Source organism: Saccostrea cucullata, unplaced genomic scaffold (assembly GCF_032062105.1).
Source record: "Saccostrea cucullata isolate Sc308-1 unplaced genomic scaffold, CSIRO_AGI_Scuc_v1 ctg1417, whole genome shotgun sequence".
In the NCBI taxonomy this organism is placed as follows: Eukaryota; Metazoa; Mollusca; class Bivalvia; order Ostreida; family Ostreidae; genus Saccostrea; species Saccostrea cuccullata.
The window spans coordinates 17,995-44,538 of record NW_026934104.1 but is presented as its reverse complement, the minus strand read 5'-3'; the positions used below and the strand labels follow the sequence as shown (position 1 = coordinate 44,538).

At 33.1% G+C, this 26,544-nt stretch overlaps 2 protein-coding genes across 5 annotated transcripts; one reads left to right on the top strand and one right to left on the bottom strand.

Moving 5' to 3' along the window:
- Positions 1 to 3,687: 3,687 nt before the first annotated feature.
- On the top strand, positions 3,688 to 6,158 carry LOC134239952 (semaphorin-5A-like). Of its 2 annotated transcripts, XM_062722085.1 has the most exons (5): positions 3,688 to 3,866; positions 4,923 to 5,105; positions 5,229 to 5,399; positions 5,655 to 5,716; positions 5,812 to 6,158. In XM_062722085.1, exons 2-5 carry the CDS (start codon positions 4,925 to 4,927, stop codon positions 5,833 to 5,835), a joined length of 438 nt encoding a protein of 145 aa, XP_062578069.1. In that variant the 5' UTR covers positions 3,688 to 3,866; positions 4,923 to 4,924; the 3' UTR covers positions 5,836 to 6,158. The 2 variants fall into 2 exon arrangements, with proteins under 2 accessions (XP_062578069.1, XP_062578068.1); XM_062722084.1 differs by lacking the exon at positions 5,655 to 5,716 and having other exon boundaries at positions 5,815 to 6,158.
- A 2,873-nt stretch (positions 6,159 to 9,031) lies between these two features.
- Positions 9,032 to 25,621, bottom strand: LOC134239950 (SCO-spondin-like). 3 transcript variants are annotated; one of them, XM_062722077.1, is made up of 16 exons: positions 24,864 to 25,621; positions 23,977 to 24,105; positions 23,196 to 23,384; positions 18,791 to 18,961; positions 17,657 to 17,830; positions 15,713 to 15,883; positions 14,806 to 14,976; positions 13,711 to 13,881; positions 13,348 to 13,518; positions 12,172 to 12,342; positions 11,785 to 11,955; positions 11,158 to 11,328; positions 10,704 to 10,874; positions 10,349 to 10,519; positions 10,000 to 10,055; positions 9,032 to 9,101 (listed from the first exon to the last, which is right to left on the bottom strand). In XM_062722077.1, the coding sequence occupies exons 1-16, from the start codon at positions 24,931 to 24,933 to the stop codon at positions 9,078 to 9,080; spliced, it is 2,352 nt and encodes a 783-aa protein (XP_062578061.1). In that variant the 5' UTR covers positions 24,934 to 25,621; the 3' UTR covers positions 9,032 to 9,077. The 3 variants fall into 3 exon arrangements, with proteins under 3 accessions (XP_062578061.1, XP_062578060.1, XP_062578062.1); XM_062722076.1 differs by lacking the exon at positions 24,864 to 25,621 and adding an exon at positions 24,717 to 24,853 and having other exon boundaries at positions 23,977 to 24,217; XM_062722078.1 differs by lacking the exons at positions 14,806 to 14,976; positions 24,864 to 25,621 and adding an exon at positions 24,717 to 24,853 and having other exon boundaries at positions 23,977 to 24,217.
- Between the last annotated feature and the right edge of the window lie 923 nt (positions 25,622 to 26,544).

Sequence of the window (26,544 nt, the reverse complement as noted above, 5' to 3'; positions counted from 1 at the left end):
AATTTCTTTGAACAAGATTTAAAAAAAATTAAAAAATATTCTCAAATGATAAAAATTATATAAGATATCGTGATTGGTAGAAGTGATATCATAATCTTTAATTTTGTTGGTTGTTGGGATTTTAAAGTATTATCTTAAAGTTTACCTTGATTCAGAATTCAAAGAATGAATAATTTACCCTCCAAATGATCAAAATAGTCAGTAGTTTTTCATCAAGGTTGACATTCATTTCAGTGCAAAATTATGTAATTAGAATACATAAATTAGTAGAAAAACTTATTAATTCTACATTATTAATAAATTTTCGTGCTTTGAGAAAAAATAAGGGATTGTGAGATAAAACTTTGTAGTTGAAGAAGCATTAAGTTGTTAAAGTAAATATGAAAATAATTATATAATAGTGTTGCATTATGCATGTACTATGCCTAAATAGTAGGCAGGGTTTGACACATGGTGCACGAGCCGGAGGCGAGTGCACTATGTGTCAAACCCTGCCTACTATTTAGGCATAGTACATGCATAATGCAACACTATTGTTATTATTATGCTGACTGTTGTAATTATTTATGCGGTAATCCATTTGATTTTTTCCTGAAAATATCGGTGCTTAAACAGCGCACTTGCAAGAACTCATTCAAAATATTCATGCTAAAATTGTTTGCATGCTTAGTTATTTTGGTTACTAGTATTTTCTCTAAATAAGTGATTTTCTGTCCCAAAGCAACACATCTTTATTTTCTGTTATGTTAGTAAGCCTTATTTGTTTGCAGACGTCGATTCTCATTGATAATTTTCTTTTACATCCTTCAATCAAGCGTCATATAAAAAAGCGTTTTAATGACCCTATAAAATCAGTTCATCTAACGATCTGTATGTAATTAGTTTGAAAGTTTGTTGTACACATTAATCTAAAGTTCCTTGGAATAATATAACTGTTTTCAAATAATATTTGTCTATTTTCTCCTTCTTGTGTCAATTGTGTAAATTAAGTTTATATATTTAATAAAATTGCATCAATCAGTGATCGTCTCTATGGCGTAATCGATAAGGCATCGGACTGTCAATCTCATGGTCGTGAGTTCGATCCCCGGCATGTGCATGGAAGAATTTTATTCAGTAAATAAAGCCGTGCACTATTTCGGCATAGTATGTTCACGCTATATAAATCCTTAATATGCGAGAATAAATGGGTTATATAGAGACAAACAGGAAGCATAATAATGAACAATAACCAAGCTCATCTGTCGATTGAAACAATACATAAAATTATTAAAAGTACAGTAAAGACGCGGATCTTTTAAAGATCAGAGGTGGGACCAGCTCCCGTGGAAGAGTAAGCATTCCATGCCGACCGGAAAGCGCTTTTTTTCCCCGAGAAAAATATCCAAATATGAACCAAATGTGTTTTTTACAATCCGTGATTGATATTATATCTTGGTCTCTTTACACCACAAAACTAGGAAAGTTACTGAATGTCAATAAGGGAAAAATTTAGGCACGTATATATGACTATATGTAGTATTTGATACCACACTCTAAAATGCACAAAAAAAGTATATGGATACAAGAGATAAGTTTCTGTCAATTCTCAAAAGATTGGAGAATACGATGTGATGTGTATGAGAATGCCTTGCACATACATTGGTTTTTAAACTGGTCAGAAATTTTGTTTTTATCAACGTATCAAACGATTTTTTTATATTCATTTTTCATACTTAAGCAACCTCCCTCGTCCAAATTAAACTTGAGTGACCTATCAGATCTTCTTTTAAGGAATGAATCACTGCATTTCAGAAGCAATAGGTGTAATAAAGATATCAATAATCTTATGGCCGGAAGTGCACAAAGTGCAACAGCATCTTTACAAAACGAGTTCTGTAACTATGCTTTGATAGACCACTTCACTTTTATCTATTTCACTCAGTTTAGTTGAATCTACCTCATGATCAAAGTTATCAATACTCGTGATAGAAAAATGTTACCATTGTGCAAGTGTTGGAAGTCCTATAAATACACAAACCTGTTCATATTGCTTCATTTTTACAACTTCCAAATTCAATTCTTCTGCCAACATTGATATTAGAAGCCATTATGCGTTTGATTTTCGTCATTTTCATTTTGTACAATTTTGTTTTGGTTGTATCTCGTAAGTTTTTTGCTCAATTATTAATTGTTAATTATTTCATATTTACATGCATTATGCTTGCTAAAAAATAAAAAAGAAACTTTTTATTTATTTACGTTTGGTAAATGTTGAAGTAATTACACATTTAATTTTTTAAAATTCCTAATTGATTTATCAGAATTTTTAACATTTTAAATTTGAATTGTAAACAAACACTGTAAACTTTCTATAGGTTTTAAGGAATTTTTATGAAAGCAATATGAGTTGCATTTTTCAGAATTTAATTTTGCTATTAAAATGTGTCTGTCATTATGATAAACCTTTAGGATCAAATACACTAAAATGAATTATTGAATTGTTCCAAGAGAAAGATCTCTGTACAATCAAATATTTAGTATTATTTAAGAAAACGATATTGTACAATACAACAATAATGTAATTTTGCATCATGAAGAGCTTGTTAATAGTTCCTCTATCACAAATACGAACAACAAAAGTTTATAAATGTTCTTTTTCTCTGTCTTGAAATAGTTAATGACAATTTTGCAACAGAAAATTTTGACATCAAAGTTGCAGCTCATATTGCTTTAAATAAAAAAAAACAATCCGTTTAATTGAATACGTACAGTTTTAATTGAAACAGTGGAAATGTTTTCTTATGGAAAAGTAAAACTAAATAAAGACTAGATCGGTAAATAAGAAATGAGGTTAAGGGGCTGAATAACATTACAAAATGAAATAAAACCATAATACAATGAAGCGCATTGAAGTGGTAAAATTTTCCATTTGGATGAAACATTCTGAGTCATGTTTTGAACGTCAATTATAACGTAACGACACGCCCATTTCTTTAGAAACGAGAAAGAATTATTCGTCGTAATGTTTTAGGTCACCCCACTTTCCGCGACAAGCAACATGAGTTACACTAAAATGAAGATTTTTAAATAAGAGAAAACTATATACAGAGTCCCCACTTTTGTAAAAGACGCACTGCAACGAATTTGTACATAATTATGATTTTATCATGTTTATTGGAGTTAGCATAACACATGTATCAGTCGAACACGTGCTTACTCGCTGTTTATGTAGACCGTCAATTTGATTGGCTATTATATTTATGGAATACCTGTTCTACAGGTATTCGATTAAATCATTTGACCGATTTTTCTTTTCTAAAAAAATGGGCGTGTCGAAAGAAACTCAAAACGTTCCATCCAAACGGAAAATTTTACCACTTCAATGCGCTTCATTGTAGCTTTTAAGTTTTCCAACGTAGGGTTAGTTTGATTGAGTGGTGTTCAAAATGTCAAAATCGTAAGTGTTCTACATGGAATTACAGGGTTTTTGAAGGAATAAATGGGCTGATATTTTCCTAAAAGGAAGTGCCAACAAGAATTTGTTTGTATTTAGTAAATTAGGTCATCAACTAGCTTGATTGAAGTTCTCTTAAACATTGAGTCAACATTAAGGGTTGGAAAAGGTCTATCCGGAGATTATCAGTAAAAATGGAGTCATTTCAGTGTTCCTGTCCAGCAAAGTTAATTATAATCTTTTCCTTTTTAACTAACAAGACAATGGCGGGTGGTCTCAGTGGTCGTCGTTTGGGAGATGTACCAGTGTGTGTGGGAAAGGTTACCGTTTAAGAACAAGAAGTTGCAGTGACCCAGAACCAACAAATGGCGGTTCTTTCTGCCCGGGTCCAGCTACTAACAAATCGAATGCTTTGAAAAGCCTTGTGGAGGTAAGCATATGCTTAATTATTTAGTTTTATTCTTTAATATTTATATTATTGCTAATATGCCAATAGAATTGCAAAAAATATCTTTTACCTTAGAAAGTCATCTATCAATACATGTAAATAGAACTTGAAATGCAAATGGGATTTTATATAAACCAACACCCTATCTATCTCTGTTGTTCCTTTAAGCAGAAAAATTGCACATAATCATTCTCTCATCCTAAGCCATAATACTGAGCATATGTATGTTACTTGAAATAAATTTAGTAAACAAAATTTGCTGTAGAAAGTCCCACATGTGTATTCACTTAATCAAAATTTCGAAAGAAAGTATAACGAAGAATGTATCAAACCAGAATGCAGAATATTACCAGGAAAAATTGGAAATGCTAGTATGCAGCTTACGTGATTTCAGTCAGTTTCAGTCAAAATATTTTAGGATAAATAAAGATATGGGAGGATGGAATTCGACAGGGGCGTCTTATAGGATTAAAATTCCAGTGCGAAGTTAATTTCAAACCATCAAAGATATTTTCATAAGCAACGAATAAATGTTTTCTTGAAATTACAAATAATTTCAACTCCAGAATAAATACGTTAAGAGTTCTTTTTTTTTTAAAGTTACAAATAATTTCAACCCTAGAATAAATGTAGTTTCAAATAATGTATATAGATGTATATTTAATAAGACACTCATTAAAATATAAATTTTAAAATATTAGGAAATTGAAGTTATCTGTCTTTTGACTCAAAGATTCATAAAATATACTTTGTGAAAGAAATAAAAACCTGGGTAGATTGATAATCAATTTCGAGTTAGAATTTTAATACAATATCACTTAGACCCCTGGATTGTATTGTACCCGCCCTTTTCATTATCATCACATGTTTTGACTGAAACAAACGCTAGCTGTGTATTTCCAACTTTGTAAATGCTACGTCCCTTCTGGCGATGTGTATTTTGATCACACATTATCAAACCTAAACACCTGTAAGCTAGGAGACGGTCAATAAGTGAATCATATACTGTATACTTTTACTACACATTTTTCTCAACAGACATGATTGCTGTATGGACTACTTGGTCAGGCTTTAGTCAGTGCTCGCGTACCTGTGGACAAGGAACCCAAACAAGAACTCGTCAAATGAACTGCACAGGAATAGTTTCTACATCCAGTGTATGTCTAGACAAACAGATTGAGAGCAAGGACTGCAACAGCATTCCCTGTGATAAAATTCCACGTAAGATGAATACAGCAGAAAATGTAGCAAGATTTTGAGGAACTTAAAAATACCAAAAGGCTTGTTTGAAGTTATTAAAGATAAAAAGAAATTAGTGTCGATATATTTCATCTTTTATTATAGTGAATGGCGGCTGGAGTAGCTGGAAAGAAATGGTGAAGTGCTCTAAATCTTGCGGAGGAGGAATGCGGATTAGATACAGAACCTGTAGCAACCCTATTCCTGCCAATGGTGGGCAATTTTGTGTCGGCGCTTCAGTTAAAACGACTTTATGTAACGATCAACCGTGTCCAGGTACCTATGTGTAGTGTATTTTGTAATTATGATAAAAAAAAATTGAAATGAATCATGACAGGTCATTTTAAGATAAAATATGGACTCGGTGTTAAATTTGTGTTTCTTGCACGTTTAACCACGGATTCGCGTACCCTCTAGTCAATCATGGCGATTTCAAGATGTGATCTGTGTTGTGTAATGTTCATCATGCCCAAGTTCAAATAATAAAGGAGCCATTTCAACCTGCTTTCATCGATATTTTTTACGTTTTAGCTAAAACAACACAAGGTTCCTTTGTAACCTTACCACGTAATTTGTGGGTCACCTTAAAAAGGGTAACTTCCTTTATGACACACTACTCAATATGAATTTCTGATTGAAGAAAACAATAACAAAGATAGTAATGATGAAATATATCTTTTCTTTTGAGCAGCATTCTACACGGATAAGTTAACATCTGGATTTATCAAAAAGAAGTGGAGCCCAACAGAATACACATTTCCGAAGTGGGAAGCTTTACAATAGAACACAGAGAGAAAATAAAACTTTTAAACTTATTCAGCTCACGTGAGCTGAAAGCTTAATTAGCTTTTCTGACATTTGATGTCCGGTGTCCGTGTGTCGTCTGTAAACTTTCAAATTTTCGACTTCACTCTCTCAAGACTCAATGGGTCAACCATCTTTGACACATAATTTCTTTAGGCGAATGAAATAAATTCTTTCTATGTGAGCGAACCATCGTTATTCAAATTCGTGTTCCTAAAGCGAGGGTTGGGCCCAATTATGCGATCTAAGTTGTGCATAGAAAAATTGAGAAAGATCTTTTAAAATTTTCTCAAGGACAGTATATTGGACTTCTGCCAGAAACGTTGACTTTTACAATAGACTGAAAGGTATGGAGATAACGAACAGTATTCAATCTCAAAGTCCATAACACAATGCAAAATAGGAGCAGAGCAAACACGGACCTCCGAAACATCAGAGGTGGGATCAGGCGCCATGGAGGAGTGAGCATCCCCTGCTGACCATTCACTCTCCCTTGTGCTCCTTGTCATGATCGGGAAATAACGGAAAAATCCGTCGTCAATTCAGTGTATAAATAATGGACCAACAATTAGTATGAAAAACTTCAGTCAGCATTTGACTCAATGATAAAATGTATTTGCTGACAAGGTCATTATATCGACCATAGACTATAGAAATGATGACTTTTAACGAGAATATTCTTGTTTCATCAGCTTGCTTGTCAATAATTTACCTCGTTTTAGAAATTGTTCATGCGTAGAGCATGCTCTTGCGTATCGAATCAACTGAGATATATAGACTCTGTATGCAGGTGATGAAGGTATATTGCTGCATAAGTTAAGGAAAGTTGACGATAGAAAAGTTAAAGTCATCACGTTTATCATATAGCTTGGTTGTTAGATTACAATTAACGTCCTTTTCAAGTAAAATATCCAAGTATGAAACAGATGTGTCAGACTCTGTGGTATCTTTTATCTCAAGCTCAGCAGGATAAATCGTATCGACGTAGGAATGGAAATTACCATTGTTAACTGACAATACGTCGTCGATATATCTAAATGTCGAGTTGAAGGCCACAGCAAGTGTTTTCTTCTTTTCACGCATAAGATTTTGCACAAATTCTGCTTCATATCAATATAAAAATATTTAGGTTTGCTAATAACGGAGCGCAATTGGTACCCATGGGAATTCCAATAGATTGTGGGAATACCTGGCCTCCAAAAACCACATAGATATTGTCAATCAGAAACTCAAGCATCTCTTTGATGTCAGCTTCAGAGTACATGTACTTGTGTGTGCAATCAGAATGTGTTTTAACAAAATAATTTTGCAAATAACCAATGACCAGGTAAGTAAATTTACGAGTTCCATTTTTATTGAAAAAGCAGCTGTCAATGATATCAAAAAGTCTGGACTTTAATTTATCGTTGGGAATGGTTGTGTATAAAGTTGAAACGTCGTAAGTTTTTAAGCTGTTGATTTTGGAAAAATCTTGTGATTTCAAATTGTCCAAAAGTTCTTTGGAATTTTTGAGTATCCACATCTGATTCACACCATTTCTTAAATATATTGTTGCACAGTACTCTTGAAGTTTTTCCTTAACAACTGTCAATATCTTGATGAGAAGTAATGAAAGAGGCTTGGTTGAACTGGAACCCGCAATGTATCTTTGTTTGTAAGGATTTTTATGAAGTTTCGGAATCCAATATATATAGGGTAGTTCAAATTCGTTTTGGCTCTGTGGAATATTAAAAATATTTAAAACTGACATATGACTTCGAAGAATTTCTTCCTAAGAAAGGGAGGTATGAGTATAAGTAGGATTGTTACTTGTAGAATTAAATCCAAGTTCTTCTAAAAAACAATTTATATAATGAGCCTTACAAACGAAGACAATGTTGTTACCTGCTTTGTCGGCAGGGACCAGTACGTACTGATCATGTAATCTATCTAATTCTTTTTTCACTTCTGGATTATTGAACACAGAAGGATAGATGGTTTTCATATTGCCCATCAGTCTTTTAATACGTGACTTTACCATGGATCTGATACATTTAATCCATTCTGACAAGGTGTCAACGTCTTCTTTTTCATATCTGGCCCATCGTCTGGCGTAATTTTCAACAGAATCCATAATTAGATGAAATTCCGACGCCAGTTGGTTTTAGGACCTTTTAAAATAAGTGATCTAAGACTGTTTACTTTCAATTACCATTTCTTTACCTCCATATATACATGTATAATGCTGATGTAATTGTAAAAGTAAACCATCATCTGTAAAAGTCAGATCCAATTATCAAGCCATGACAGATTACATTAATATGGAACCAAGGAGCATCCTCATTTGGTATAAAATCAAGCTTATTCAAATCAATACCTCGGAGGGTAGGGGGACACAATAACATCTATCTTTTACATGGGAATATATATGAAAAAGTCTATTAAAATCTTTTTAAAGCTATTATGAATTATATTAAAATAGAACTATCTAACGTAGATACAAACTTGTTTATGAGCGCCTTCCTGGACAGGATTGGACCGCTTCTCAATACTGAAGTGATTTCTGCTTTTATTCTAACCAATGCTAATCAGGAGAGCGATGTGGTCCATGAGCCTCTTGTTCTTCCCAATTTATTTAAAAAAAGAATACTCTTTGAAAAATCCTCCCTGATATATTTTTTTTGTTATTTGCCAAATTTTTTGCAATACAGTATTTCATTATTATTATTGACATAAATACATTTGCTGATGTGGATATCTTTGTAGTTTTATTCTAAAAAGATTAAATGATAGTGTATATCTGCTCTTTGACAGGACACCGGTCAATACTGATTTCTCATTTCTTAATGCAACGTTTCGTTGAATGAAGGAACAAATTTGATTATCTCGCTAGTGGAAATCCTTTAAGATGTATCTTTTAAAACAATGATTCACAATTGCAATTAGATAAATGTATTTAAGCGATGGGTTTTCTTTTTAAAATTTCGAGTAAATATTGAATTAATTATGCAATTGTGAATGTTAATTCATCAAAGTACAAGTCAGGATTTGTGTTTTAACAGCCTTATAATTATTTAAATAAAACAATTTATTGTTTAAGATATATTATTTCTTTATTATATTACTCAGTCATATAGCTTTCCATTTTACTCAGGCATATAGCTTTCCATTTTAATGATGTACATCTCTTTTTCTCTGAAATTAAAACGCACAACGTCACATTTTTCTCAAAATGAAGAAGAAGAAAAAAAAACAAAGTAAATGCTGAAAGAACTTTACTTAAAAACATAAATAAGAAACAGACATTTACCACAATTCATCGAATATCTTTTCTAGAAAAAAAAATCTTTTTAGATTTTACACCAATTGAATTTAACTGTTACAGAAAGGTTTTATTCATAGAAAACACCCTCTGTAAAATTTCGTAATAAACAGAAAGTATTTGTGTTTTACTCATTAATTGGTAAATACCACGTGTTATCATGTTCTATTCCCCAGTTTTAATCAATGCATGAATACTAATACACAACATTCAAAATCTACAAACCCATAGATACTATCATAATATCATGACCCAAATCTAACATCAACAGCGTGAGCTGTACATGTTTGGTGCCCACGCCCCCCAAATGATTCTATACAATAGAGAATGCTCTGGATACGATCAATAAAACAGAGGCCAGCTTCTGACAAATAAGTTGGTGTAACAAAGATTTCATTAACCCCTTTAGAAGTCAGCTTTACACGAATTTTACAATTGTCATAAATACCTTATTAGTAAATATAATCTATCATCGGATCGTATTTTGTCTGCCTGTTCCGCGGCACTTTTTCGACATTGCTTTAATTGATTGCAAAAAAATGACTACAATTCTTTGTCTGCCTGAAACATGTTATGTATCGGAGGACAGTGGGTCTGGCTGGTCAACATGGGGTTGCTTACTCCCCTTGACCACCTGCATGATACCACTTATGAAGTTTCAAAGGATACCTGCTTTCTCTGCTGTTTATGATTCCTTTTACTTACACTTACTGAATCTATGAGATGGATTCCTGTCCGCGCCTATTATTGATTTACCTAAAGTCCACTTACCCGTTTCCCAAGTGTTACCAATTGATTAGTTGGCACTGTTACCCAATGTAGGGGATCTGAAAAGGAAGATTGAGAATGAGAATTAGTATGTAAAAAAAAGTTTCTTTACGTACAAACATTTCAGCATTTTCAGTCACTTGCATTCAATATTGATGGAATTTCCCGTTTCTTAATAATTGAATTGAATTTGATCGTAAACTAAAAATAACAGAAGATCTGCAAAATGATTTTTCTGTATCTCCTTTGGAGTGAATAAGGCAGATTAACTTTGGTAGGTTGTAAAGCATAAGATTATTAAAAAGACCAGAAATTAAGTTAATTAAGACAACCAAAATTGTTTTTACAATACCCGGACATGGTTTTACTTCACATTCTACAGTTTCTTGGTAATCCCCAACACAGACCAATCCGCCATTGGACGGCGCTGGGTTAGAACAAGTCCTTTGACGTCTTTGAGAACCTTTTCCGCACGTTTTGCTACACTCACTAAAAAGACTCCAATCGCTCCAATGGCCGTCAACTTAATGTTGAATTATATTTATTTACTATCGAACTGCAATTTATCATCACTAAACATATCAAGACAAAGTTGTTAATAAATTCTATTTCATATTGACCCTCTTGTTTCATTTTAAACGCTTTGACTTATATGGCGAAGTGACATCTCTTTGGTTGATGGTAAACCCTAATAAAATGTAACTTACCTGGGCAATTAGATTTAGTACAATTTTGGATTTCTGTTGATCTCCCAACACAATCTGTACCGCCATGTGCAGGGGGAGGTTCTGTACAAGTTCTCTCCCTTTCCTGTATTCCTTCGCCACATGTGACTGAACAACTACTGTAATCAGTCCAAGTACTCCAACTACCATCAACTAGAAAATCGACCATCATTCTATATTATGTCAAGAAAATTGATTTAAAGATTCCAAAAAATTTCTCTTTGTCTTTTTCAACTTTTTTTATGAAGAAGTTTAGTCAGAGATCAATTAAACATATATTTTGATTAAAAGATTCATCATATTGCTTAAGGGCTTCACAATTTTTTTTCGGAAGGGGAGGGGGGGTAACTTTTTTACTTGAAATACTAACATTGAAGTTAGATTTACTTTTTTGAAAATACAGACATCCTCATAATAGCGTTACAGATCAAATTACCAGGACATGGTGTGCTGTTACATTGCTCAGTCTCTGAATTATTCCCAGAACAATCTTTTCCGCCATTTAACGGAGCTGGACTCGAACATAATCTTTGTCTTGTTTTAGAACCATTTCCACATGTCTTGGTACATTCACTATATTGACCCCATGTACTCCATTGGCCATTCACTCAAAAGAAACAAAACCATTCTTCACTGATATTTCCATGACTGACTTAACTGAATGAAATATCGAAATAAAATCATGCTTTTCTCTCGCTGAATTCTTTCTCTGTTCCAATAATTGGTATACATTAATTTTACCGTACATTGAATAGGCTAAGCCTGTAGACTTATCAATCATGCTACATTTTTGTTTATTTCTTCATATGTATCAAACATTATAATTTTGAAAAAAAAAATTGTTGGCTGTATCACGCTAAATTGTAACAATATTTATATTCAACTTTTCAAAAACTTTTTTAAAACGACATTTAGAATAAATAGTGCAGTGCAATTATGTTTTGTTTTTTAAGTCACAGTTTATGAAAATGCATACACCTACATACGGATTCAAAAAAGATATATACATACATGTTCATCATTTATAAATGATACATATAATTTTAAATAAATATCATTCTACCTGGGCAACCGTTTTCTGAGCATTTTTGTGTTTCATTGGCGTAACCTTTACAATTAGCCCCTCCATGTAAAGGTCTTGGATGAGTACATGTACGGGTTCGAACCTGAGTCCCTCCGCCACAAGATGTCGTGCATTGACTGTACTGACTCCAACTGCTCCACTCTCCATTCACTTTACATTAAGTATAAGCCAAATGTCATCTTAAGATTCAATAATTTTAGATGTTCAATGCAATTAAAATGTGAAAAACATTTCCAAAATGCTATAATATCCACCCTAAAGGTAAATAAAAATTGATTTATAATTAAAAAATCCTTTTCCTTCTAGTCATAATTTGGATCAAATCAAATATTGTTCGTTTTTCACAACGGATTATTTATTCCTTACCTGGACACAAATGTTCATTGCAATAATGAGACTCAGTAGATTGTCCTACACAGTCTGCACCATTGTGTGCAGGTGAAGGGTTCGAACACGTTCTAGTTCTTGTCATTGTTCCTCTTCCGCAATGCGCTGAGCAATGACTAAAACTACTCCATGTACTCCATCCTCCATTAACTAGAAAATTAAAACAGACAGATGTCGGGTAAAGTGATCCCTTAGTGCCGCCCTGCTCCGCAGGCGACACAAAAATATTCTATTTATATAATTTATAAGAATTCTATGTAATTTATAGTTCATTTTCAAAATGTATACATATATTCACAGAATTTCAAATGTTTAAACAAAATAAAACCAGCCACTTTAATCTTAACAATTGTATAATCTTTATGATCAAGTTTATTATTATACTTCTGTTGAAACGTTTTATATATAAAGTTAAGGAGGTAAAATGACTATTTTTCATATTCTGAAAATTTCCACGCATTGACAGCTATACCCCGGGGTATAGTTTTTGCTATCCACCCCTGGGAAGATTTTCATGCAATTTTTGCCGCCAATTTTGATTTCCAGCGATAAATCAATAGACTCAGAAACTGTAATATACATCAGTATAATAAAACGCTTATGCACTGGCTGTGAGTAGGATAGCTCTTTTATCAAACCCTTGACAGGAACTATTCCCCTCGGGCAAGCCCTCGGGGAATAGTTCCCTGTCTCGGGTTTGATAAAAGAGCTATCCCACTCACAACCAGTGAATAAGTGTATATTATACCCCCCCGCTTGAAAAGCGGGAGGGTATATAGTGATCGGGATTTCCGTCCGTCCGTCCGTCTGTTACGCTTTTTCTCTTATCCGCAACTCCTCTTATACTACTGAGTGAAATTTAATGAAACTTTCACAGAATCTTTATTACATATTGCCATTGTGTATCTCCTATTTTACTTTTTTTATTCGATACGTATTTTAGGTTTCCCAGAGCAAAACATGGACATTGCCATTTTTTGTTTACCTATGACGTCACATAATAGAAGCTTCTGGATAACATTTGATAGGACGAGTTATTCCTCTTTGCACATTACCGTAAAACAATATATAGCAACACATCGACATTATGGGAGGCGGGGGTATCATTTAGTGAGCTCATTGCTCACAGTACCTCTAGTTTATGTAAGTATTTACCTGGACAACCGTTTTCTGAGCATTTTTGTGTTTCAATAGCATAACCTTTACAATTAGCCCCTCCATGTAAAGGTCTTGGATGAGTACATGTACGGGTTCGAACCTGAGTCCCTCCGCCACAAGATGTCGTACATTGACTGTACTGACTCCAACTGCTCCAACCTCCATTCACTTTACATTAAGTATAAGCTTAATATAATCTTAAAACACATTTCTTAAAATGCAATAAATTAAAGAATAGTTTATAATAAAAAAAAAATCATTTTCCTTAGGGTCATAACTTGCAATAAGATGTAAATGTATATATACGGTTTTCAATTCGAATTGTTCAATTGTTTTTATAACATATTGTTAACTCTTTACCTGGACACAAATGTCCATTGCAATGATGAGTTTCCATTGCATGACCAACACAGTCTGTACCATTGTGTGCAGGTGTAGGATTCGAACACGTTCTAGTTCTTGTCATTGTTCCTCTTCCGCAATGCACTGAGCAATGGCTAAATTTACTCCATGTACTCCATCCTCCGTTGACTACAAAAAAAATGAATATACATTTTAAATTAGAATGATATGAGAGCAGTTTAACGAGGCCGAGTCTAATTCGAGTGCGCAACACTTTTGCGCAGCTACTTAATTCCATGCAGTCATATGTTCGACAGGACATCTTTCCCAAATATTCTACTTTTTACGACAATAATTAGGAAAAAACGCTGAAATGGCTCTTACGGCGTCACTGTTTTCCGATTTTGTAAGCAATACATGAAGCTGATTTTATATCACTGATATAACCCGAAATATTGCTGTTTAGCATTGGTGACATTGATTTACGAATCAAAGCAAATTTCCCATGGAATCCAAACATTTATTCATTTATTTTTGACTTCAAAATCAAATTCCAAAATTTCTCTACAGTTTTTTATGTGCCCTTATTATGCATTTCGTACGTCATATCTGAAGGTCGCCTGTGTGGCGCAGTGGTTACAGCATTGCCTTAGAGTCGCAGAATAATGAGTTGATTGGGTTAGAATCCCTCTATGGGACGTAGAGACCCCGGTTCTTCGTATGAGACCGTTTAAACTGAGATCCCTCACTGCTCAATGGTTGCAAGTGTATAGATCAGAATTGATAGCCCTCCATCGGCAAGTGGTGACGTCTCCATATGAGTGAAATATTCTCGAGAGGGACGTTAAACAACAAACAATCAATCTATATTTGTTTCCTACTGAATTTGACTACGGAATGCTAAGTCTACATGATCAATATATTGGGTGTTTGGAGGGCGTGACCAGTCAACAGGGGATGCTAACACCTCCAACATGATCAAAAGGTCTGTATTTTTGCCCTCTGTTTTTCTTTTCCCTCCTTATGACAAAAAAAAAAGAAGGGAGAAGTATCGGTATAAACAGTTTGAAATTATCATACAAGTTTGACACAGGTCAAAGATAAATATCGTACCCGGACATAACCGTTCTGAGCAGATGCTGGAATCAACTCTCACTCCTTGACAGTAAGCACCTCCATGCGCAGGCGCAGGGTGTGAGCAAGTCCTCCTTCTGGTTTTCATTCCATATCCACAAGTATGTGAACATTGACTAAAAGTACTCCAACCACTCCAGGAGCCATCAACTGTTATGACATGATGTGTATGGTGTACAGATTTGGAATAATTAACAATTATCTATACACTTTGATATAATACTCCATAAATCAGGTATGTACAATGTAATTAGAAGTTCACTATACTTCCTTTTGATTTTAATCAAAGCATATCAATTATTATATACTTATTTATGTTCCTTTGTTTGTATAACCTTACCAAGGAGACTTAGCTCGTTTTTTTGTTTTTTTGTTTTTTGTTTTTGCCCAGGACAGGTGAAATAAGAACACATGTACAGTATAAGAAAGAATAATGTCATTTATTTTCTAAATGACAAAAAGATATCTACAAAACAGGAGTCATTCATAAACATGTAACTATAGTAATAATGTAACTATAATAATAATACACAAGGTGCTGGATATTATCAGGACCCGTTATAATATTATATATGAAAATAAAATTAATATCTACACAAATCAACTAGATAGGGGGCTAAAGGACTAGAAACATTACTCTTACATGTACAAAAATACACGACAAACCCCCTTCTGTTACCACATATGTAAAATAGGAGCATCAATAAAATGCCTGCCCACAAAAAAGGCGGGATATAATTATTTGTAAATTTATAAACAACCATGCTTTCATTCAGTTTCCTTTCTTTCTTTTTTCTTTTGAAAAAGAGGTTTACATGTTTATCAATATTTGGATTTCTTCTTTATGTTTTCGTTGATCTGAAGCAAAATGTTAATTAAACATTACCTGGACAAGGTTTTTCAGTGCAGTTTAGCACCTCAGAATTTACACCTGTGCAGTCAGCACCACCATGTGCAGGAAATGGGTGGGAACATAACCTCGTTCTGGTTTTTTGTCCTGATCCACACGTCACAGAACAATGACCAAAGGTGCCCCATGTGTTCCAGCCTCCATCAACTGTTCGAGTATGACAAATTTACTTTTGAATTGACGGCGTTTATAAAACTTCAATTTAAGGAGATTGGATCCTGCCGTCAGTAGTCTAACAAATTATTTGTAAAATATATTTCAACAAAGATGACTTAATTAAAAAGAAAAAAAAAGGATCAAATGCTTTACTGTGTTATATAAATGTGATATGACCTTTCTGCGCTACAAATACGACTTGTACAAATATGTCTACTCAAACATTTTTATCCAGAAAAATTAAATGCAGCAAAATACTAGTACTGTCATAAACATTCAATTTTTTGACAGAAAAAATTCAAATATCAGTAGTATCCGCAATATTATTGGGAATGTGACCTCTAAACACTCACAAAATTCCCTTTCTAGCATAAAGACAACTATATCACTAGTTGATGTCTCAAGTTCTTTCACATAATTGTCCAATAGAGATATAACATCTAATTTACACCAATTCTAGAATGTGCTGTAGCAAAGTGGTCTGGGGTTTCTCCTTTAATCGTGAATATTTTTTAAGGAGTAATGATAGGGGGTTGGTCGAGCATTTTCTGAACCTTGAAATAAGGATTCTTATGAAGAGATCAGGGATCAAGTTTAAGTATTGGGGTTGATCAAACTCACCTTGGTTGACTTAAGTGTTAAAAGTTTTAAACACTGATAAGGGATTCTGAAGAATTTTATCATTAGAAAGTAAAGTGTAGTTATAAGACGGAGTTCCAGACGTGTAATCAAAACCAAGTTCTAAAAGACAAATTTAATGATGAGCCCTACAAACAAAGACAATATTGTTACAAGTTAGAACCATGACATTTGATATAGTTTTACCTTCAGTTAAGTGAAAACGGAATGAAATATTGCTTGCTTATTGCTACATACTTTTTAAAGGGATTGTTCAATTTACGAACTCTAGATGTATATAAATAAGCGCACACAATTGTTTTGTGTAATTCTCTTTTTTAAATGATTAGACACATCATTAAATTAGCACAAATTAGCGTCTTTGTTTAAACCACGTGTCTATAAAATAGCTGATATTAACCATCGCAAAAGACCCGGAAGTACTTCATAGTATTCTTAAACATTAAATCCTTACTGACAATGTCTTCGGATCTTCTCCTTCATATTCCCCCCAAACGTCTGGTATAATTTTTGGTAAAATTTGTAAACGAATTGAAGTTCTGTTGCTCGGTTCTCACTGTATTTAGAAACCATTATAATTATTGCTTTAAAGTTTTCATTTTCAACTTTTTTTTTTACATCCACTAAACACTACCTCCATTATTTCTTTAGAAAAATTAATATATGCAGATGATATGGTAAGTATTGTCAGTAAACAACGTTTAGTATATCACCTGTACAGATTTCTTGAGCAATGGTTGTTCCATCAATGAAATGTACGTTATATGACGTTTCCTTTTACGAGTTGTTTTCAGTTTTAAACTCTCTTTAAAAAATGAGAGTTAATGTCATGCCTATTTATTTATCTGTAAATTTCTACATACTTATAGAGTCCTCTTTCTATTTCAAAGTGGTTAATTATGCATAAAGATGATAACAGTATGTTACTATAGCTCTGTTGTTCTTAATTTTCTAATAAAAGTATAACTTATTGGACCTTATGTCCTAACATTACTCTTAAGATTTTAAATTGTTATGATTCGGTAAAATATTATAGATTTTTTTAAAAAAATACATTAAACTCTGAAAAACATGCACCTTTACACTACTTATTGAATAGATAAATAACTCATTAACTCTTTTTACCTGGACAGTGATGTAAATGGCATCTTAGAGTTTCCCTGGATGACCCCTCACATGTAGTGCCACCGTTAGCAGGTGTTGGATGTGTGCATGTTCTAGTCCTTGTCCTAATTCCTGTCCTTCCACACGTAGCAGAACACAGGCTAAAAGGGCTCCAATGGCTCCATCCACCATTTACTACCGTTTGAAGAGCTAAAAGTTAACGCTATGTGGAGCAAAATCACATTAAGTAGTACTCAAGAAGTACATCACTTCCCTACGTGTGATTGATTTTGACAGTTACATTTTGTATTCATTATTTAAGGAATCACTCCTGTATCTTGGATACCTACATTGTATATTTAATATAAAATAAAAAAGGTATACATATGAGTATATTCAGACATGTAATTCTTATTTTGATTGTAGTTGGTCCGGAACAGCACCATTTGAATACCATGCGTAAGCTCGGTCTTATACTTTATCGTCACAGACAAATGCTGTTATGGGACCGGCGACATCCAAAAATGAAAGTTCAATCCCTATATAATTTACATTATTTGATTTACTCTTCAAAATTACTTATTCATTAATAGTTATTATGAATTTTAACGCCTTTCAGACATGGTATGCTTCATAGACGAAAGAACAGTTTGTAACGTAGAAGGTTAAAATGACGCAAGTGAATAGTGTGGAGGAATAAAATGATATGTTTGATTTAAATGCACTATTTTAATAATGTTACAATAATTTACTGGATTTCGTGTGTGTTCAAGGGTAGCAAATGCTATAGATTTTCAATGGATTTCAAAAAGAAGATTAAAATGAATGTTAATATATAGAGAAGGAAAAAGAGAGTGAAAATTCATTTTTGATATTTTTCATATTTGATATATCTGAAGACAAAAATTTTCTATTGCTTTAAACCTAAACTAGAAATAAGAGAAAAATAATTTAATTCTTTACTGTTTGCATCAGTTTTAAACGAAAGGCAGATATAAAGTTTAATTATCAAGATTAGGAACTAGAGACACTGTTTCGAGAAAACCTATAAATATCTGAATTTTACTGATGGACAATTTTTTCTCTCTCCAAAAATAGGCCATTATTTGATTAGATTTGATCTATCATTTTATTAATGGATAGTCGAGTCCTTACCTGGACACGAATGTTCATAGCATGCATGATACTCAGTTGATTGACCTACGCAGTCTGCGCCATTGTTTGCAGGTGAAGGGTTCGAACACGTTCTAGTTCGTGTCCTAGTTCCTCGTCCACATGACACCGAGCAATGGCTTAATCTACTCCAATGACCCCATCCTCCATTGACTACAAAAATATAGGATATTTATTGTCTAATATTTACAGAATTATAATGGTTAGCTTGCCTCTTTCTAATGTTTATTAAGGGGGATGTACGGCCACTTTAAGTGCAGTGAGAGCAAAATGTAAACATATCTTCAAATGGCTAAAATACATTATATTTGGATCAAATTTTAAGTCTTTTTGATAAAGATACAATAAATATGCATAACCGAATGCATGTTGTGCATATATAATCTATACTTTTGCAGAAAAATGCTTTTGATATGCTCCTTAGAACTGCGCAGCTACAGAATTCAGCAGAGCCTTAAAAAATTCAAAAAAATATGCAAACTGTGCGTTAATGTTCTCTCTACAACCATTTGTTGAGAAAATGTCTAAATTTTGCACTTTAAAATGATAATTTCAAGTTCAAAACAAGGTACCATTGTATTCAAAAAGAATGTAAAGAACCATGAAAGTAGTTCATGGATAGCAGCACGTGGTCTATTTTTAGCACAGAATCTTGTTTTCCAGACCTCTTCTTAATATGGAGGGACATAACAATCTTTAAATGTAGAAGAGAATTACAGTTGCAAAATATTTCAAATAATATAAACACTTTTAAAAGAGGAAAGGTGTTATAGTGTGAAGTAATCCATTTAGTATTATTATCAATGCCAAGAAAACCTTAGCATTCTCTCAGTATAGCAAACTCAATAAAAGCCGAATTAACATTAATCTTTGATTCTTCCCCTGGAAGACGTGCGGAAACAATTAATGTCTGCAGTTTTGACGGAGGGATCTTAAAATTTACTGGGTTAAAATTATAGGTAGAATATTAGTTATTTAGAGGCCTTTGCCCCCCCCCCCCCCCCCTTGTCTTTTTCGGGTGGGGGGGGGGGTTAAAATAATAAAAGTAAAGTAATTCTTTAATAAAATAAGCTGCCTTTCAATTTTTTTTTACGTAATTCAATTTCAAAATATTTTTCTCAGTACAAATAAATTGACATCGGGTAGTTGTGGAAGTACCGCGTCAAAAATATAGATAAAAGAGTACCAAATTTCATCATCATTACATCATTTCCTGGTTGAACAAGATGAAGACGAATACTGTTACCCGATTGGCTATGTGTATATTTTCATTTTAAAGTGAATATTTTCTTTTTTTTTCTTATTTTCTTCAGTCCAATATTTTTTTTAAATAAACGTATTTTGAAAATAAAGATATTTGACGGTAACTTTTTAGGGTATTTGTACTACTTCCTGGGGTAGAAGTTTATTTTTTCTTTAACTAAGAAAGCTTAAAACCTAGGATCCACCCCCCAAAAGTCTGCTGTCGTAAATTGTCTTGCTGGCGTTTTGGGAATATGGCTGATTTGCATCAATTATACTTTTATTGACTCCAACGCTGTCGAAATCGGACGAGATTTCTTGGCATGGAACAGCTGTTACATAGTTTACGTATTGATATAAAAAAAATTTAAACTCTTTGATTCCAGGCAAGGAAAAATGAGCACCATCAAAGTTAAAAATTAAGAGTTTGTAAGTTTGCCTCAGATAAATTATATTATCTATTAAAATTTAATTATCTACAATAAAACACAAAGAAATTAGGCACATATGAAATTGATACGAATGACCTTGTTTTAGTACCTACTAGTACGAAGCGTTATCAAAAATTTCGCGAAATATCTCTATATCTACAAAACCACAGTTCAGATTAGATTGCCAAACACAAGTTCTATAAATAGCATACGCTGAAGTTTTGATCCTTGTTTGTGATGTCACAATCTGAAAATGACGTCATTATTCAGGTACTTTTGACAAAAAATGGTTGTCTCAGTGGAACTCGTGGCACATGTATATCTTAGAAATGCCTTTGAAGTAGCGTATAAGAATTTGTTCGTTTTAGTGAAGGAAGGCAGATGGTTAAATATGATACTTGAACGTTGCCCGGTGAAAACAAGTTTGAAAAAGGGATGTGTTTTTAATAAAGCAATATGCTATCAAAGACCTTCAATTAAAATTTTACACTTTGAAAAATACTTGAATATTTCAACAATGATATAAATATTAAATACCTAAGATATTGAATGTTTACTTTTTGATCACCCCTCGTATACTGTGTCAAATCATTACAGAGGAGCAACAGTTGAAAAGGCATGAAATCATTCAGAGTGGGTTAGGAGATTTAATGAATAATTTTTTTTCTATTTTCCCATATTTTCAAAATAACAATTGTACAAAGTAAAGAGAAAAAATCAACCTATAAACATCTTTAAAATGATGTTTGGTGGTCCTCCCAGCTCAGGGAAAAATAATTGGGTCCGTATTTATAGGTGAAAAAAAATCCTTAAAATTTAAACAGAATTGTTGACGGAAGGAAAAGAAAAAAAATATAGTGTAATGGAATGTTAAAGAAATGAGTCGGGCCATTTCTAGGCAGTAGATCGGGAGAGAGGGCAACCAAATATTTTTATAACAAGTGGTATTATAAGGCTAGTACATGTTCCATCACATACTTAGTAATGCAATTTTTTTTAATCTTTGACACTATTTTGAAAAACAAACATAGGATTTTTCGGGGGAAGGGGGGGGGGGGGTTAGCACTCACTTTTTTGTGATGATAGACATAGCATATATGCAATGGACCTTTCTTTGCAAACATTGTGCTCGCTTCTAAATTTCATAGAAACAACTCATTATATTTTATCAAGCTTCGTATGTTCAATGAGCGAGAGCTTACAACGTTGTCAACATAATGAGACATGATGCGTTTTTGTGTCCTAACATTACTCCATACAATGTGTGGGTCATTGCAAACATTCTACCTATTTATGTGAGGTGCCTGAAGGATATTCTATAACTGCCTATTTTTTCTATTTAACTTCTAAACAAAATAGACATATGTACCAACTTTTCGAATGTAAGACATGTAATTACAATTTATTTTTCATGCACTCCATATTGTTTAACATTTTCAAATTAAATGCTAAGCATCCTCCTTGCAGTGCCCCATTTGAAAATAACTTCTATCGCCACAGAAAAAAGACCCGCCGTAAACACATATGTTTAGGACATTTTTATCTTTTTTTCTTGAGTTTTAAAGAAACCAGCAAATTATCAAGACTTGTTCCATGAAAATTAAATATAGTCATGGTAATCAACGGATTTATCCACAGCAGATATATGCACATGCCAACCATGTGCTTAGTGGAATAATATTAACGAGGAATTTCGAGTTGAATACAGAACAGTTTTTCCCGATTTGCTGGAGTGAGGTTAAAATCGCGTTTTTTCATTAATCAAACGATGCGATGCAACAAATAAAAGTAGTAAGTAATATAACCTAATGATTATTACTTAGTAATTTCTTGTCTTGATGTTATTATGGTCGCATTTATTCTAAAATCATTGTTATTCGAACTCTGTGTGACAGAGGAATGGCGGACCAAAATAAACACATGGCCTCAGCAAGACACCCATAAAAAATCAAATTTTCAAGAATTATGGATAATGACAAGAAAAAAAAGAAACAAATGGTTGTAGCCATATTATCAATGAATCAAACTAACTCCATTTTCAATGCATTTTTCGTCTCATGAATGCTGTACCTGCGCAGTTCTAACATGATTAATTTTCTTCTAATTAAGACAAAATAAACTTAATTGTTTACTAATTTTGGTCTCTAACAGTAGGTAATTAGTGCATTAGCACTTTGAGTAACTTTGGGCTAGTTTAGTAGAGTATTTAGCGCATTCTTGGTATTTCTTAGTTTACATCAGACTAGATCCAATATGGCTTGTACATCCCCCTTAATGTTTCCAGTGGTCTATTAAGAGTATGCAGATGCTGCCCAATCTTTAACACTGCTTAAATGTGTAGTGTGCACTCTGTTTACTGTACGTTTTTGCATCATGCATATCTGTATTACATAATATGATATAATAAGATTATATTAAGATATATATGATTTTTATGATGTTTTTGTTATGTTTTGGTTTGGTCACTTTTACAATAAATTAACATATAAATGTACATATTTTAACTGCATTATCATTTATATATAATAAATGATAAATGAAAATTTTTATTTGTGTCAAATAGAGAACCACCACGGGTTTCCATAAGAATATTCAATCCTAATTATAAGTGTTCACTTAAGGTTGATCATCCCTCTGTTTAATCATATTTATTAATGTGTTGCTTTAAATTTTTTCTCAATGGAATGTATTTCAAAATGTCTAGTTGACATTACCAGTGGCAGTATCAGTTCCAGGGCAGTGTCGATCATTGCATTCATACGTCTGTGAAGCCGGACCTACACAATACGCGCCATATTCCCCCGGTGTGGGATGTGTACACGTTCGAGTCCTTGTCCTGATTCCTTGGCCACATGTAGCTGAACATGCGCTCCAGTACCAATGACTCCAACCCCCAGGGGTATCTGCGATAAACGTTAAGTTATCTATTTGGATTTACGTGGGTTACATGAATTTTCCTGGCTTTCCGTATAAGTGAATATCAAAATTAAAGAATATTTGTTTATATCGATGCATATAATCATAAAGAATAGTCACAATTATAATTGTAGAACCTCTCACATTTCAATTTGGAACTGATTCATTGAAAGACGTCTAAATAGATGTAACATCAGTTTGGCATTTATAATAATGTTTGTATTTTTCGAAATCAATATCAGACACATTCAACTTTATTCTTTTCAATTCTTAATTTATTTCATAAGTAATGTTAAGCAAAACTGAATATCACATGACTTTAAAGTTCAAGATTTTCAAATTTTATTGAATGAAAGCTAAAATGAAGAAATAAACGGAATTAACATTTAAAAAGAGGAGTTATTTTTCTCTTAGATTACTACCAAGAGTCGAATTAAGGTGTGAATTTCCCGTTCAATTACAAATTAAGCTTATTTGAAATCAATAGACATCGTAGAATGAAAACTTTGTTAAGGTATTTTTTTTTTTACAAAAAAGTTTATTTTCTTTCACTTAAATATACAAGTAATGATTCTTTACCAGGACATTGCTGCATATGACACCTCCAAGTCTGCGTAACGTGGATCTGTGAATCAAAATGTCTGGTGCGAACCCCCTCTCCACAGGTAACACTGCAAGGACCCCATGCCAGCCACTCTGACGAACATTCTAAAAAAACAACAGGTATGCTGAAATAATTTAAGTCTTTGAGTTTACATACATGTATCTTAGCGTATTTTATTCTTAGGATTCGTTTCATATGTCTGGTACTTCTTCGTAGCTTCATCTGATGTCATTAAATGACATTGCTGATTTAAGTCGTAGATTATAAAGAATTTTAATCTGTAATGAAGTCTAACTTAACTTAAATATCTACTCAATTTTCCTATTAGATATAGATGTACACATGATCTATATGACGTGAAATGATTGTTTTTTTTCTAATTGTCACTTGTTGAACAACCTTGGTTCTTTGTGTTGATTTTAATACTAGTCTACATTTTGGCAAATCTTGAAAACCCAATGGTTGCCACTTCTCTACTCAAAAACACACAGAACATTAATGGGTAAGAATCTTAATCTAGGGTTTTCAAAGGTCTGTTCAAGACTACGATGACCAGACCTCATGTGATGTCCTATTTGATTTTGTTGGTGCAATATTTTCAAATCAAAGTGATTTGGTCCAAATAAAGGTATTCAATAGGAGAAAAATACAGGCATTGAATATTTCTCCATTTAAAGTCAGTCTGAACTTTCCCACACTTGTTTTCCACTTTCACTTTCATGTATTACATGTTTGTCTTCGACTTTATACATATTTTTTTTTGTAAACAAAAATTTAAAAAAAAACATGTACATATCTGTTCATTTAAAAAAAAAGTCATTTCACAAAGTCAATGAAAAGGGTCAAATTTAAAAAAAACTACCTTTCGGCCAGTGGATGTGAATAAGTAGAGTGAAGAGCCTTGAGAATAGTTTGTAATCCATAGTGAACATGTGTTGGAGGTGAAGTGTCTTATCTTTCTAATGTAACAGTGTAACCTTACCTCTGTTTGATTCACGACCTCTCCATACTCCCGTACATTTCAATGCTTCTCAAAGCACTAGATAACATTAATATTATGAAACAATAAATATACTGCCATATGTATCCAGTACTAAAACGCATGGACAACAGAATGCGACAAATCCTGACAAAACAGTCAAGAAACATCAGAATAAATGTTTGGGCAAACAAATACTCATAGTTTAAATAACGAAAGAAATATACTTTATGAAATTAATATTGTAATAAAAAATTACATTTTGACTTCACTTTATTTACTCAAGAGGAAAAGAATGTAGAGAAATAATATGAAACAAAAACTTTCAAATATTTATACTAAAATCTATATTCAAAGGCATGCGACATCGAATCCGTCAAATTTCGTCACTTCTACTTCGCACAAGACCTAAACTTACTAATTCACTTGCCTTCACACAGGCACCCTACAATTTCCCCTTCGATTCCTTTCCTCGGGGATAACTTAATTTTGATGCGTTTCACATTATAATAATCTATACAAATTCATGGGATAGCTTAGAAATATTTATATATTGTTTTTTTAAAAAGAAGCCTTAAAGTGGATAATATGACAATATTTATTTCACAAACTTGTTATATATATATCTATAAAAATGTTCATATTTTTATACCATATACTTGGTATACTTGTATACATGAAGTGTAATCGTTATGATTACATTGCAGTTGGTGGGATTTTTCCGTCTGTAATGGCCACGGGTGAGGGAGAAGTAAAACTGTTCGGTGTCAGCTTTTCTCCAGGATCTGGAAAACGAATAAAAGGTTGTATATCGACGTTCGACTCATTTGTTCATTTTTCATAGATAAAATTTGCTTTTCTTTCGATATCCTGTTGTTGTAAATAACTGTAAAGAATTTTCAGAGCTTATATTGAACTCAAGCAATATTAGGATTTAAAGAATAATGTTTCTTTACATGAACAGAGGTTGCACGTCTTTCTACAGTTCTGTCTCATATAAGCTGCGTATGTGGGGTCTGCACACAGAGACTGACCGAATGATGAACAGTAAGAAATGGCGTCTTCACAGGAAGGTAATGCACCTATGGAAATGACAGAGTACCAACGCTCTTAATATTTTCATAAGTGTCATTATGTTTAATTTATGGATGGGAGAAGTCCTTGGCTCAAAAAATGCGTGCAGCAGTGGGATTCCACTAGGGAAGTCCTACTCTGCGACTCTAGAGCAAAGTTTCTAATCATTGTACAACTGACCCAAGTCGATAAATCAAAGTACTGAAAGTACTCATGGGAGTTGAACAATCTCACAGGAAGTATAGGAACAGTTTCATGCTTTCAGATTCAAGTCAGCTAGAACTGATTTGTTAGAGATACAACACGAAACATTAAAAATAATTTCTGTTGTATTTGAATAGCCAAGATCATGGGACTGCTCTTAAATTAGCTGCAGAACTGTAGCTCTCCGAAAAAAAAAAGATTTTGACAGACCGGAGAACTACAGTGCCATTCATTGAAAAAACTGTATATTTATTGCGCAGGAACAGTTAAGTTTAGTTCTGGATTT